Below are 14,921 nucleotides of genomic sequence, written 5' to 3'. Positions count from 1 at the left end.
TTAAAATTAAAGCTCAGTCAAAAATCAATTCAAATCGGTTGTACATTTGTTTTTCCGTTTTGCCTTTAACGTCATCAGCGTTTCTATAACCATGGAAAAGACACACTATTTTGCACCAACGATGCGTATTTGTAATCGGCAATTGCATAGATAAAGTCGTGCGTTCGAATTTATAAAAATCATAAAACTGTTAGGTATTTATTTTAATAAACTTTTCAAGTTTTTTAATGGTTTGTCGAGTGTTCCGCCAGACTTTTCTTGGACATTCATAATCAATAACATGAAATGAGGACCTTTGAACTAATACGTTGTCGTCTACATAATTCTTAAATTATATCATATACATAAAGATTGCTTCAGATCATATCACTAATTTTGCTCCCAAATAAGTATTACACATTATAAATTGATAACCAAGTTAATAAAACCAACCGAGCCACATATAGAAACAATTAGCGTTTATAAAATTAATTCTTCGTTGATTTTGTACTAAGTACTTAGAGGACGAAAAAAAAACTTAAATATTAATTATAGGTAAGAATCATCCCAAATATTACCTTTTTGAATTTATTCTGAAAAATAAATATATAAATTTATTCGTTTTTACACACAACTATATTATGTACGTAAAGTTAATTGATTCTTATTTATCTAACAAAAAATTAGGGCATTATAGGTGGATGTAAAGTTAGAAAAAAGTGGGAAAAAGTTTTTGTACAAGACATCTTATGATACCAATATATAATGATACCTATGTAGAAGTGCGGATATGCACCTACAACTATATAAATTAAACCTTTATATATAAGGATAATTACCTGTTTTTTCAATTCGTTGAAAAACAAATGATAAATAAAATAAGTATAATAAAGAATTTATTAGATAATCTAAAAATTGTTACAAACATATGTGAATATTAGATTTAGTAAGATCTAAATTACTACTGTTCGAGTACTTTATCTAATAATCAATTATAATTTGATTATGCCAACTTCTACTATCGTGTGGGTTGTGAGGTGGATTACCGACCTCGTCAACCCTGGTGTCAATATTACTACTGAACGGTCAAAGGGTCGTGTAACGACTACGTCATCAGTAAGTAGTAACAGGGACCAACGGCTCAACTCCATCGTGATAAGAGATGAGTAGTGTTTTTTTGGGGTAATCTTATTGGAAAAAGTAACCCAGATAATAACTTAATAAAAGTCTTATTCTTAAAAAAATATTTAAACATATTTCGTTCAATATATTTTAATTGATTGATGATTAATGAAAACCTATGTACCTATTTTACTTTATCTTGCACCATGACGTAAAGCGTTTTTGCGTTATGTTTTAGATAGTATGTGCAACGGAAGATATCCCGCTGATTTTAACTGAACGAATTGAGGATAAAAACTGCCCTCTTCTTCCATCAGGTATCGCTTCTAGAGTGTTCTTAAATTATGACAGTTTACCATACTATTTTTGTGTAAACCAACAAATTGTTAAGGTTATATTTTTAACTAAGTACTTATTATTACCCTTTGCGGACCGTTTGACGGCAAAATCATAGTGTTATATTTATTTTATTCCCTAAAGATCGGAAAGAAGATAGCTTGGAAAAACTTATTTTAAATCAAAACTGCCTTTTTTCTTCTGTAACTTATCTTTCAGACGTTGTTCCACATTGTATAGCAATTTATCACGAATTTCAGCTGGACAGTATGGAGAACTGTCAAAATTTAGGAATACTCAATAGTGCTGTTGTCTACATCTGAGCTTCTAGTTTTATATTTAATCCTCAATTACAAGCTAAAATAGAAGCGTTTTTCCCCCGAAGGGTAAAAAACGCTTATTTAGGTTTCAGCCGTTAGGCTTGATCCACTTGAGATTACACTTATGAATTCCGATCGATATTTGCTTGGATTTGTGCTTGCAGCGCCCCCTATCGGCAGTTTTGTCACTCCTCAGTCGCTAATGACAGGTCTTCAATATCATTCAGCGCCGGTGTTTCGTTTATCAGTACGGTTTTAAAGCCGGCAAGGCGCTAAAATTGTGTGGATCAAGCCTAACGGCTGAAACCTAAATAAGCGTTTTTTACCCTTCGGGGGAAAAACGCTTCTATTTAGGTGTTCGAGCCTAGTGGCTTGATCCACTTGAGACGTGTTTTCTATCTGCCGGCGCTGAATGAGCGTACTGTGAAAGGTGATAAAATGAGACACATTTAGATCTTCCCATGTAATGAGTATTAACGTAAGTATAAAGAAAATAATTAACTTGATCGCCGTAATAGACTATCGATAACAGATCACAATATAAGTAATAATGAGTAATAATTAAGTCTTTCGTTGATTCATATTAAAGGTACAAAATTTTTAGCAAGGGAGTTAGCCTTTGCATATGAGAGTTTCTTCGAATCAATTGGTCTTAAGTAGTGATTGAAAAATGTTCTAGCAGCTTTCCAATTACTCATTTCATTAGTTCATCCAAGTCCATCCTCCCATGGATCCAATGGTCAGAGGCAGTAGCAGCTCTGCAGCTTCCTGGTGTCGCAGTAATATTGGCTTCTTTAAAAAGTGTGCGTAGCCATCCTGCTATGACCGTTCTCGAGGCAGAAGATACCTTACCTCTGGTTGTGATGAACAAGCTAGTTATGTGCCCGCATCTACGCCTGGATTCTGATATTTGTATTAAATGTCTCGTCCAAGTTATTATATCTAGTTTTCTATCATTGTTGGGTAATAATTCCCAACCTGACTGCTGGTGGGACGTAGTATCCGTTTTTGAACCAAATTTTGGCCAAAACCTTATAATATGATTGCCACAGTCTTCGAAGAAGTCTTTACTTATGTCCAATAGTGTTAGATCATGCACCCTTCTACCTGATGCTAAAAGGAGAAGCATGCTGAGGTGGCGTGACACTTGAAAGATGCTGCTTTCGATTAATGTGTATTGCGATAAGTAGCTTATAATATCGTTAACGTTCCAAATAGGTCTTTTAGGTCTACTGACTTTTTGCACGGAAATTCCTTTTAGCATATGTTTTACCAATGGGTGTGATCCTATTGATGGTCCATTTCTAGGCTTAATAAAAGTGCATACCACTGATTTATGTACCTGTATGGTGTTAGGTGCAAGACCTAAGTCTGTGTGTAGGTGACCTAGAAACTGAGCTAAATCATCCGGTTTAGGATTTGAAACAGGTACATTATTGCTTGACGACCATTTTGACCACCTTTTCCAGGCTGCCTGGTAAGTTTTGAGGCTGGATTTACGCCACGAGCCTTCTACAATTTGCACGAGATTTGGAGGCCAAGTGCTTACTACGTCGGCCCAGCCCGTATTTTCCAAACCTGCAAATGTATGTTGTCCACATCCTTTGGGGCTCTCCCGGTGTTCAGATCTATCAGGTGTTCTCGCAGATTGTCGATTGAGAGTGGCGCCGATATCGCTCTCTTTGTCAGTGCAGGTTTCCAGAATGCATTTGTCCAGTCCGGGGCTACTAAGAGGTAAGTTCCGCTGCACTTCTCGAGGTGTCGGAGGACTCTCGGGATCAAGGCGGGAGGTGGAAAGATCCACCCTAGATCGTGATGCCACTCTTTGCTGAACGCATCTGTGTACAAACTGTTCTTGTCCCTGACGTTTTCGCTTACATAAGTTCGGACTACAGCTGATCTCTCTGATGCGAAAAGGTCGATTTGAGGGGTTCCGAAAGATTGAAAGATTTGGTTCAGAATCTGATCTTTTAAGTGCCATTCCGGTAGCAGGTTTTTTCTCGATAGGCTGTCTGCTATTTCGTTTAGTCGACCTGGTAAGTATCGGGCAGTTATTGTTATGTCGAGTTTTTTCGCTAGATGTAATATCCTTGAGGCCGCATCGAGAAGGGTTACCGATTTCGTCCCCCCCTGTTTGTTTATATAAGCAACAGTTGTCCGATTGTCGGACTGGAGTATAACTGATTTTCCTTTCAGAAGTTCTCCTTTGAACCGAAGGACTTCGTAAAGAGTCCATAACTCCTTCCTGTTGCAGTGCCATGTCTCTTGGGTCTTGTTCCAGGAGCCTTTTAATTTGTAACCGTTCACTATTGCTCCCCATCCAGATTCGGCGGCATCGGTTGCTACGAATACTGTTGCTGGTGCGTTGTGGATAGTTGATGACTTGTGTAGGTTCCGGACCCACCAGGATAGCTCTCGTAAGGCGGCTGGATCTATCTGTCTTGCGAGTTTGGATGATTTTCTGGGCAAGGAATTTGTTGAACGTTGAATATTCCTGCAATGTAGTCTTCCAAGGGGTACTACCTCCGCGGCAAAATTCAGTTTCCCGGCTATACTTTTTGCCTCCCACCAATTCCATTGCCCCTCCTGTAAAAGGGCCGAGACGTGCTTCCGAAAAGGTATCACTTTTTCTTGCGGTAAGTACTTTCTGTTTATTTCGGTGTTCCATATTACGCCGAGATACTCTACCCTTCTCGTTGGTCTGAGTACCGACTTTGTGTGATTTATGCACCAGCCTAAATTTTCTAGCAATTGTACTGTGTATTTCCCTTGTTCGGTCAGAGTATCGGGGTTCTCGTGCATCAGCAGAAAGTCGTCTAAGTAGACTACCGCTCTTATGTGTTGTTCCCGAAGGTATTTGGCTACCCAATTGGTAATTTTTGCAAAGGCAGACGGGGCGCTGGCCAAACCAAAAGGTAGGCAGGTCATGTGATAAAGCTCGTCTTTGTGTCGGAAAGTTAAGTACCTCTGATGAGCAGGAGCAACGGGGACGTGATAATACGCCTGAGAGAGGTCTATCTTTATCATGAAATCTTTTTGTTGAAGGTGATTTGGAATGCTGTAGATGTTTGGTAGATGAAACTTCGGAGTATACACGTAATGGTTCAAGCTTTTTAGATTTAATATGAGCCTGTATTCTCCGCTCATTTTTCTCCTCAGAAAAGTGGGGGAAACAAAGCCTTTTGTAAATTTTTGACGGATTATTGATCCGGTTTTTAACAATAGTTCTATTAGATCTGCCATTGGTTTGGATTGATTGGGCATATGTTTTATGTTTTCTGAGCCTAAAGTAGCAAGACGTGGTTTCTTCACAAACGGGATTCTGTACCTTGAAATCATTGATAAAATCGTTGTTGGTGCGCCGATTTTTCTCCATTCCTTGATGTGACTGGAGAGCTGACCCGCCCGAAATGAGTCAGGATTTACGTTCTTGTTGTCTTCTGGGGCCACCCTTTTTATCAGAGTTTTGGGTATCGAATTTTGGGTTTCTTTTCTCGTCTCTTCCTGTATTTTTACGAAAGGTCTCCCTTTTTTTTGAATGTGTTGTTTCTGGAAGTGTTTCTAGCCGATTGATTAGATTTATTCCGATTCACTTGTTTCTTGGACCGGCTAGGGAAAATCCTGTGAGCACCACCTTGGTCTTTTACGACTTCGGCTAGGGCCTTTTCAGAGAATAAATGCGTCTCAGAGGGAGGTATGTCATGGAGCATTTCATTCAGCGTCTTATTAGGTGCCTTATAAAGTTGTCTCCTTTGCTTTATAACTTCTGATCTTTTGCCACAAGTGTATTGTAAAAGCACATCCGAAATTTTCTTAAAATCTGAAGTTGAGCTTAGCATCTCCGTATTTAGTTGCTGTCTGGTTTGCGGGCTGAGTTTTGAGCATTGCATTTCAAATGTTTTCCTTTGTTGTAACAAGCCATGTGTAATGGCTGCAAGCGTGGTATCAAAACGTTCCAGTAGGCCCACGCTCTGCCAGAATGGAGTGGCTAACGCCAATTGACTGTTTACTTTCAGGCTCGTAAAGGCGGGTGTGGCTTGAAGCTGTTTCTGGGCTTCGGCATAGCGTATATTTTTCCAGGTGTCCAAGCCCAACTTTTGACAATCCACGCCCATCTTGACTAGATCTGGGTCTGCTTTTGGAACTTTGACTTGCGTTTCTACTACCGCAGTAAATTGAATGTCAACTTCTCGATTTTCTTCCTGTAAATCTAACAACTTCTTTTGCGCTTCCGCAATCTGAAGTCTGAGAGTCTCTTCCGTGTCTTTGTAAGTTGATGGTGTGGGTACTGGGTCCCACACCGAACAGTCATTGTTTGCGTCGCCTTCTTCTTTAGAAACCTCACTTTTCGGTTCCTCTTCGAGTTCGCCTTCCTCATCAATGCTGGATGGCTCCGAGTTCGTATGTAGACTCCTATTAACGAGACCTTCCTGCAGTTGACTTATCTGATGACTATGGGTCCTTGAGAGTTCCATCATCTGAGAAAACATTTCATTTTGTCTCTCTTGATTCTGAATGAAAAATGTAAGAAGGGCTTCATTATCCTTTGCTGACTCGAGTTTTTGACGCTTCGCTGCTGAAGTTGGGGTTGTACTTGCTCGTTTATTTGAGGAGCTAGGTGAGTCAGGTATGGTGTTCGATTTCAGAAGATCTGATACATTTTGTCTTGAAAGTATTTTGGGCTTTATTTGCATCACCAAATCCATGAATGGATCGTAAGATTTGTCGTGTATTTGTTCCATTATATTGTGTGGCGCGTATAACAGCGTTCGACCGAACGCCCAGCCCAATAGTCTACGTTTCATGTCTCGGAAAGTTCTTTCTGAAGCTTGCGAAGCGTTTGGATATAAAGCTCGTACCAGGTCCAGCGTTGGGAGAGCAAATCTGATCTTCTTTTCAATCTCCGGTTGGATGAAATCACCAAATAGTTTCTTGTATGGGATATTATTTACCACCCAGGTTTCCCATCCAGCTGGATAGTATCGCCTTACTAAATTAACTACAGCTAGGAATGCTGGCTCATCATCTTCTGGAGTTAAGCAGGCCAGTTCGCCCATCGTCATTAAGGAGGATGGTGACGCCATAGTTCGCCTTGATGTCGTATCTTCTGCAAAAATGTAAGTAAAGTTGTAAGAGTGTAACAACTGGATAATCTAATGGTGTCGTATCATTTGAGCGACGCATAGATTTGGAACGACGTATCAGTGCCAAGCCAGGTGTTACGCATGGATTTGAAACGTCGTATCAGCAGCGGTTAACCTGTCGATAATACGACATGTCAATTTAAAACGACGTATCATGTGAAGCGTTACGTTAACGTCGACTAGGCTGGTTGTTTAATATGTCATATGAATGTAACGACATAGAAGTATCATAATTTGATACTACAAACACCAGCGCTTAGTATGGGAATTGTCCCGATACTTTGTTGGTACAATGCGCGACGTATCACACTGATACGTCTCCAAGCTGTGGTATTGCACGCACAGCCGCTCGTTGAGGTCATTATGAAAACCCCCTGCAATGCCGATTAAAATCGTTGTTTTATTGCTCACCTTAAAAATGTAGGTAGATTGTTAAACAATTTAAATTTGCTGCACACATCTGTCTCGATCGGAAACCAAAAGCGTACTGATAAACGAAACACCGGCGCTGAATGATATTGAAGACCTGTCATTAGCGACTGAGGAGTGACAAAACTGCCGATAGGGGGCGCTGCAAGCACAAATCCAAGCAAATATCGATCGGAATTCATAAGTGTAATCTCAAGTGGATCAAGCCACTAGGCTCGAACACCTAAATAAATGTTTTGTTTTATGCTTTAGTTTTTTTTTCTCTGTTACTTCGCTATTTTTTATCTATTAATTATTTAACATTATTATTAATTAATAACATTTATTAGATTTGTTATCTATTAAATAAAAACCGTACCTTTTAATTTCTGTGAAAAGTTTATCTTCAGGTGGTTATTAAAATTTAAAATTATACAAAAGCCATCACATTTTTTTACTATCATTGTATTAATTTTATTATTAGATTATAAAACCTAGCAAAATGTTTTAGACAAATATAATTAATAAATATAGGTAATCTTAAACGTTAAAAAGTGATTTTAAGCTACTTGTTAAAGCCATAAAGTTGTTAGAAAGAAAAACTAAGGTGGCGGTTGAATTTTTTGCAGTGCCTTTTCTTTTGTTGTTTTTCTTTTCGGCATTGAGAGATTTGAAAAACCCCATTGTCTTCCCTTAAAGAGTTAAAAATATGGCGAAATACGCACCAGGATTGCATTGCAAAATAATATACAGTCCAATTATTAATTATGTTGCTTACTTATTCAGTCAAGAATTTATAAAATAGCAATATGAATATAATACTTTGTATTCAAAGTATAATAAATCAAATCAAATATACTTTATTGCACAGAACTAAGTTTCAACAATCGGACTTAACACATTAATATAGCACAATTTGGGCAGCCTTATTGCTTTAGAGTAACTACCAATACCGCTACCAATACCAATACAAAAAAAATAATGAACACGTGACTGAACACATACAGCTTAGGTAATATAAATATTATGATTATTTTATACTATTTATGTACAAATATTGATACCCAAAACTCACCCATACGAGATGTAAACGGTTTTGTTGCTAAAAATATATCTCAGCATTAAGTTTTTAAACTTTAAACTTCTTATTCTTATGATGATGGCTATTTAATTTTTACACACTTCAAAAACAAAAGGTTATCAATATAACCCGTATGCATGTAATATTGTTGGGATTGCGCATAATTCGTATAATAATATCATCTTCTATGTAGGGTTTTAAACGCCGCGCCAGTGCTAAATGTGAGTGGTACGTCTTGCAAGTAATTAAAAAAAAAACGCCTAAAAAAACCCGTCCTATATAAACTAAGAAATCATATTATTTATTTAATAATAGTTCTTGGCGAGGCGTGACTTAATTCATCTTCTGATGGATGTTCCTCTTACTACCCCAACTGGCATATAGTCGTGAGGTTATGTTATGTTAAATATCTAATATTTTGTTAAATGTAAGTATGCAAATAGAAAGATGGATACACTGCATATTCCACCTATGTTATCAGACGTGAAATAACCACGGTGAGCATTTGCAAGGTTTGCAGAAGGTTGTTTGTTACGCCAGCACCAGAATCTAGATTCCTAACATTGTATTAAACAAACTCTTCTTGGTTACTTTTTATTAGATTCTATTTAGAGTTGGTTGGTAGGGTGATTGGTTTTTAAAAAATGTGTTGCTGTTGCAGTTTCTTGTCATTTCGTCTCCTCAGCCATAACACTTTGCGAAATGACGTAAATTCAAAATGTTACATTGACCTTCAACTTTATCTATGATAATTACGTTGAATAAATGATTCTGATTTCTGATGTCTGATTTCTGTTTAATTTTTGAAATTGCTTTATTACACATTTCAATGAGGGAATTTTCGTGCCACGTTCCCTAATAAAAATATAGATATCGCTGTGTAAAGTTGCCTCCGTTAAACCTTCTAATTTCATGGATTCCAGACCAGTATCTTTTATTTGTATTTGAATACTCAAATTATGACCCTTGTTAGGACAACCAGACACAACTCATGTTTCCACCAATATTATCCTAATCCAAATATCAAGCAATATTATTATTTTTTGTATATGCCTCTGCTATTACATTCTGTACGCGAGCAACGTTGGAATTATATAGTGCAATCTATTATTTATAGATGGAACGTGGCCTGGAAGGTTTCTTATTGCACGTAGCAGGTTTCTTTGATTATTAGGTCTTATAATGGCTCAAATTAAGTACTTAATGGCCCTGATTCCTGCAGACACCTCCTAATTTTACTTTAAGTTGTACCTGTCATTTTCTTATCCTCCGAAAAAAAAAGGGACGGATGTTTGACAGTTCTTAATTTTAGGAAGAATGAGTAAATGCATGAATAACCCTTGCGAATTAAAAAGGTATCTCATACCAGCGAGATACCGTGTGACGTGTGCTGTCAACATAATTCTGTCGGGTTATTGGCCAATGTAAAATTTTTAGACGGTTGTTGTAGATTTGTGCCTAAAATTGACGTGTGTTCCATAAATTTTATGCTTGTCGATTACCCGTCCCTTTCCTTTTCGACGGATAAGAAAATGACAGATATAACTTAAAATATTAGGTGGTGTTTACAGGAATTAGCATTATAGATATAAATATTTGCTAATTAATAAATGTTTCTGATTTTCTTTCTAGAGGTGTATAATAATTTTCTTATGTATATTATGTTTCAGTCAATTGTGAGTGTTGTGACAATAAATTTTAATAAGTTGATAAAATAAACCAATCAAGGCAATAGTCAATAGTGCAGTGTGTTAATGTGTCTATGGACTCACAATATAATTGTTACATGTATGGACGGCTTTATATTATCTAATATATTTGATACTGGCAATGCCTTTGAAGACCAGAGATAAATTGTCTGCCTCTCTTCTCTCTCTGCTCGGCCACCGTCCATGACAGTTACTTCGTTCCCTGTACTTTGAAATTACATTAACTATATTAATACTGACTTTATTATAATACTTATATGTTATCGTGACAAGTGTACTATTGTTCATGAAGAATAAAAGATACATTTGGTGTGAATCAGCTGTTTTCAATTCTCTACCGCATTGCTAATGGTGCTATCTACGCCCTCCATCACAGTGATGCAAGTGAAATTAGATTATTAGCGGATTAAGACAGTACTTGTACAGTAATATTTAATTATCCATATTTTTGGATTAGAATTCAGATCAAGTTTGAGTGATATGAAAATAAACTACTCGTGATATCCGATAATAATAGAAATAAGGATTTTCACAAACCTAGCTTAACTTTTGTTTATAAAATAAAATGGCGCGAATCAAATGTCAAATGATTTCTGTCAACACACAATTATATTTTGTTTGAATTTGAACTATTTTTTTGTGCTACGTATTGTGTAAAATGAGTGCATGTAGTTATGAGGATAGTTATCTAACTCTAAAAGAGTTAGAAGGTATAAGAGGGTTGTAAGTACGATTTACCTCGCGCCTTTAAATCATTCATTGTACTATTTTTTATTTTTTGAATCACTGGTGAAGTGACTCTCGCGAACTATAAACTACTTCGCAGGTTTGGCACTTGCAGAAAAATACATAATTGTCCTAACTCTCATTTTGAACAAATAACTATTGCTACCCACTTTTCTATAGTCTAGTGCTGACCTTCAGTTATGACCATGCAGTAAAACAGGCAAGGATGCTTAATATGCTTCAGCAATTCCGGCACGTGGTTTCTCCCCTGATATTGATAATTTTATTAGTTACCTATTTTTGTTATTATGAATGTAAGTACAAGATGATTGTCCATACCTTTATTTTCTGTATCTTTCCTTTGAGTGAAGAGTACAAACCGATGTGCTGGAATAGTGAACTCTTGAACTTCGGTCTTATCGACAACTTACTCTTCACGCATTTTTCCTATAAAAAAAATATATTTTTAATATAATGTAAGTATAGTTATACGTAAAGCACACTTGGGTTTTCTCCACTTTGAAAAGTGCCTTGGCACACGTCATTTTGTTGACCCATTTTTTTCATTATCACCTCTTTAGGGTATAAAATAAGAGCCTTACAAATAATACGATTAGACAGTCAAAACTATACCCTAATGCGCATTCACTGCCGCTTTACCGTTAAAACAACGCACAATCGAAATAATGTGGTCAGGCACTTTTGAAAATGAATCAAATTATTTAATTTTCACACTTTCCGATTCAGTGACGATAAAATATCGGATGTCGATTGGTAAGTTGAAATAGGTACAGGGGGGTTAAAATAGCCACATCGGAGCAATTTATTTAAAAAAGCAATATTGCTATTCGACATTTGTGTGAATCGCGCTCTTACTTTTAAGTATATGCGCAAATGTCAAATTGCAATATTGCTTTTTTAGATGAATTGCTTCGATGTGGCGTTTTTAACCCCCCTGATGGTTCATATAATTCATTTAATGTAACATAATGTGGATGTTCCTCTTCTGTGACCGGAGAAACGGGCTCTTCTCGGTGAGTAACAAGTCTTGGCAACGACTTGTCTAGCATATCGTATCGGATAATGCGAAAATAATTATGTAAACGCCTTAAAACGTAACTGTTACCGAGGCTTTTTCAATGGTGCACACCCTGTCGGCGAGGAAACTTTCCAGGAGCCAGTCGATAGGCATATTTTGGTAGAAGAGTTGTACATAGGTGATGAACTTGAGCAATTCTGAGGACTTAAACATCTTGCCAATACCTCCTATCGGACAAAACTCGATGAACACCCAGTTAGGGTTTGACACGGACACGGACGCTGTGAAGTCTTTTATATCCTGAAAAAAGAAAGCAAAATTCAAAATCTATTTACCAAGTCCACGTGATAGCAAGGTAATAGTCGCGCGACAGCAACTCTGCAGTCGCACGACTAATTTAAAGCCCTTAGATGGGACTCTTTTACCTAGCAATTAACCGAATCAAACATTGTTATTCTGACAATTTATTAATATAATCACAAACGCTACTATCGAAATGACGATAAAAGTTGGACAGTAAAAATCCGTTGAGACTTGAAACTGAGAAGCTAAACATTTTTCTTATACGTGCTATTGGGATAGGTATACCAAATCAGATTCTCTCAACTGAATTTACTTCTGTTTCTATTGCTTTCCAACCCTCCAGACTCCAGATTAAAAGTCCTTTAAAAGCCCTTTCAATACAAACTACGGCCGAGAGTTTTAGGTGTATAAACGTCATAATTTGCTCAGGATGAGTTCAATGCTTAGTTTAAAACGATTATGTTTGACAAGTGACTAGGTATTACATGGTCGTATGCTATGTATGATTGACAAAAGCGGTTCGAAATGGGCCGACGTCTGTCAGGGGCCAACTTCCTGCAAGTAGAGTGACACCTTCTAGGCGATTTTTACTTTGCAGCGCTGATTTTGTGGAACTATCAATTTAAGAGTTCCAAGGGTCGAGGTAATCGCTCGTATAAGAGTTATATTTGTTTTTATCTCCACAAGGGCTGTTCATTTGATATAAGTGATTTAACAGCTCAAGGTTTCGTTTCTGGATTTAAGAGATTTGTTGCTTACAGAGGTTTATGGTGTCCGTCACAATCGCCGGTCACTTGTATTTTGTCTGCGTATTTTAAGTTGAAATGGTACTCAATAATTGCTGCCCAATTAGTGCCGTCTAGTGCATGTCACTACAGAATTGCTTCCAACGTATTTTAGCAATACAGTAACATTTAAAGGTGACCGGCGGTCCTGACGTCAGGATGGCCGGTCACTCGGTGTGTTTATGGCTATAGAGGCCAAGAAACGATAATATTTACGAGCCAATAATGGACTGACTATGGTACGAATCTTGCTAGTGCTTCTAACAAATTGTAAAAAATGGTTGTAGCTGAAAGTTCTTGCTTGGCCTGAAGTGAATGTTGGCCAACTCTACGGCTAGAATAATCGAACCGTTAGGATTGTAAGTTTAGAGATACAGCACTTGCCCTCATAAAAGTCTTGGTGCAAATAACATCATCTTCTATCATCAGGTAGTAAGTGCCCCTCGTCTTGGTGTATGCCATCAAGTATATCGTGTCCAGATTCTGCTTGGTTCTCCATCGGAACCTCTTCTCGGAGTCACCCAGAGTAGGTACCATTGGGTTCATATCAGGGTAGAATGATGCAGCTGGCGATATCACTTCTATAAGTCCGTTCTCCACGTACTTCGGAAATCTGGAAAAATAATGGATACGTTGTTTTATATGGGTATTTAATTAATAAACTATTTATAATACTTAGTACCACCTAGATAATTTTATTAATATCTCCCATGAGCTGCACAGAAGTGAACTCTGAGAACATTGACACTAAAAACTTTGAATACGGCCTCTGTAGTCCAGTGGTTTAGCGTTCGGCTTACGATCCGGAAGGCCTGGGTTCGAAGAAAAAAAAACTTCGGAAAGCACGTTACGCCGTTGGTTCTGGTCACTAGTTACTGTTGTGAGTTAGTAGTCGTTAAATGAGCCTTGTCAGGGGCCTTTGACGGCTCAATAATAACCCTGACACCAGGGTTGCTGAGGCTGGTAATCCACCTCTAAACCCACGCGATAGAAGAAGAGATTAAAAACTTTACATTGTTTTTAAGGTCATTAACCCCAGGTGCCTTTTAAAATCCAAATTTCATTGTTTAACATTAACTATGGTGTCTGGAAATTCGACTCTTACGAGGTAAACGGCCTCTGTGGTCTAGTGGTTTAGATTTCAGTGATCTGGAGATCCTGTTTTTGGTTCCCGGTTGGGACACATCAAATATCACTTTGTGAATCTTTGCTTAGTTTTGCTTGCACATTGAGTCATCTATTTGTGCGAAATTAAGAATAACTAAAAAAAAAAAAAAGAATAACTATAACTACATTTCTATTAAAAAGAACGAATTTAAATCAGCGCAATTTGTGATTATATTTCAATATACTTACATGGTGATAGAGAAGTACTGATGTCGAGATCGAAGGAAATGGAATTCCATAGTCTCTGCTTACCCAGATGGGAAATAAGCGTGAGTTTATGTATGTATACATGGTATTAGTGACAGTTTTGTAATTATTTTCTGTACCATATTTTTGCGACGGAAAATTCCGCTTGATATCAACCAGAATCATGGTCTGAATCACCCATCAAAGTTGTCGTGTCACTAACATCACTAACATCTTGTAGGTATGTTTTACAATAGCTTCAATACGTGGTACGAAGTGGATTATTGTTTATTGTTTTAATTTTTTTTATTGTTTATTTATTTAAAAAAAAAAAAGATGTATAGCTTACTTAACATACACATTTACAATTTTACATGGTTTTACATTGTATCTAAAATATAATAAACCATCGTATCCTAAGCTAAGTTCTTACTTGAGACTTGTGTTATAGGATACGAAGATTCTCCGTGACATGGGTAGGTGATACAACCGCCAATATACATGGGTTTTAAGTATTATTTGTGTGGAATGCCGTACAGCGCGAGTGCGCGCTGCTGCACTGCTGTGTACAAATATGTGTCGTGCTTGGTGTGCGCGAGCGCGCGCGCGCGCGTGT

At 37.4% G+C, this 14,921-nt stretch overlaps 1 protein-coding gene across 3 annotated transcripts in view; it reads right to left on the bottom strand.

The window, feature by feature from the left end:
- Positions 1-14,921, bottom strand: part of LOC126380092 (alpha-1,3-mannosyl-glycoprotein 4-beta-N-acetylglucosaminyltransferase A-like) — a 76,640-nt gene that overhangs the window by 5,278 nt on the left and 56,441 nt on the right. For 2 of the 3 annotated variants that reach the window (XM_050029315.1, XM_050029317.1), the window contains exons 7-9: positions 13,337-13,565; positions 11,946-12,164; positions 11,165-11,272 (exon numbers count right to left, since the gene is read on the bottom strand). In XM_050029315.1, the coding sequence (XP_049885272.1) occupies positions 11,165-11,272; positions 11,946-12,164; positions 13,337-13,565 (556 nt within the window). The remainder of the gene's footprint in view (positions 1-11,164; positions 11,273-11,945; positions 12,165-13,336; positions 13,566-14,921) is intronic. The other variant, XM_050029316.1, reaches the window with a different exon arrangement.

This window comes from Pectinophora gossypiella, chromosome Z (assembly GCF_024362695.1).
Source record: "Pectinophora gossypiella chromosome Z, ilPecGoss1.1, whole genome shotgun sequence".
In the NCBI taxonomy this organism is placed as follows: Eukaryota; Metazoa; Arthropoda; class Insecta; order Lepidoptera; family Gelechiidae; genus Pectinophora; species Pectinophora gossypiella.
This window is presented reverse-complemented; position numbering and strand designations above follow the sequence as displayed.